This window comes from Conger conger, chromosome 4 (genome assembly GCF_963514075.1).
Source record: "Conger conger chromosome 4, fConCon1.1, whole genome shotgun sequence".
Taxonomy (NCBI): Eukaryota; Metazoa; Chordata; class Actinopteri; order Anguilliformes; family Congridae; genus Conger; species Conger conger.
In genome coordinates this window covers 411,399-412,576 of record NC_083763.1, presented here as the reverse complement: position 1 = coordinate 412,576, position 1,178 = coordinate 411,399, and the positions used below count along the sequence as shown (strand labels likewise).

The window sequence follows — 1,178 nt, the reverse complement described above, 5'->3', positions numbered from 1 at the left end:
ATCGGTCATACCTGCTCAGATAAGACGAACTGGTCCTGTGGTAGCTGTGCGATGCACTGCAGCACACCGGATTTAGGATTAGGGTTTATATGATATGACCCGTCATGGCTACAATGGAGAGGATACTAGCTATAGTTTCATAAACAGACTAGACAACAGTGGCGTGAAAGCTTCGATACTTTTTGGGAACTATTAAGCTAAAGTTATAGCTAGTTAGGTAGTGTTCGCGGGTGCGTAAATACTGTTTAGATCGCAGCACTATCATGCATACTTTGTGTTCAGTATTAACACGAAACGACAAGATCTATTCATGAATCGCGGCTAATTGAGCCAGTAGGCTAAACATTGACTTAAGTGCATAGCTAGTATTTTCCCACAGAGTAGCCCGATATGGGACCGATAATTGGACACACTGCCTCTCTAATAAAATCTCGTAGCTGCCACTGGATTACCACCCTGGGAATTCCCAATTTCAACAGCATCATCACCAGAAGATAGGCTAATGCTATAGGTTACCCACATGTAAACACAAATTGTAAAATTAACTAGGAATTATATGCGAAATGGATTATAGACGAAAAAGGAAGTGTACATTTTTCACGATCGGATTAATCTTCCTTCTTAGTGGCATCGAGTATGGTAAGTTTTCATTATGTCATTTGTTTTGTTTGTTTAGTCTATCATTCGTCTGTTATCAGATTCTCAGATTTGTCTTTTTTATCTGAAAGCGTTTCACTGCTCTTCAGATGTTCGTATGTCATCCCGAAAGATGTTCAGATGCAATGGCGTTACAGCTAATTTAGCTAGGTTGTCATAAACGAATGTCGCACCCTGTCCGTAATAATGTCAGACGAGCCTACTGTTAATAGTGATAGCTAATGTTAAAAATGTCTAACACATATTTTGCTATACATTTAGTAACGTTTTTTTTATAGTGTTATACTACTGATGGCAGTTAACGTTTAATAGTTTCTTCATACTAGTGGTATAGTAGTGAAGGCTATAACATTATATGGCCGAACATTACATTACGTATAACGTATGCCCAAGCTAACGTAGTACGCTATGAGGAGTAAACTCCATGAATGTTTCATTTACGGAGTTCAGGATTAAACATTTGACTCTTTAAACAAGTACGTACCACACTCGAGTTCAGTCAGAGCTCAACAGGGCCCTGC

At 39.0% G+C, this 1,178-nt stretch overlaps 1 protein-coding gene across 3 annotated transcripts in view; it reads left to right on the top strand.

Annotated features, from left to right (window-relative positions):
• Positions 1–1,178, top strand: part of LOC133127090 (major facilitator superfamily domain-containing protein 8-like) — a 13,197-nt gene continuing 12,019 nt past the window's right edge. For 2 of the 3 annotated variants that reach the window (XM_061239728.1, XM_061239727.1), the window contains exon 1: positions 1–639. In XM_061239728.1, the coding sequence (XP_061095712.1) occupies positions 564–639 (76 nt within the window). In that variant the 5' untranslated portion in view covers positions 1–563. The remainder of the gene's footprint in view (positions 640–1,178) is intronic. The other variant, XM_061239729.1, reaches the window with a different exon arrangement.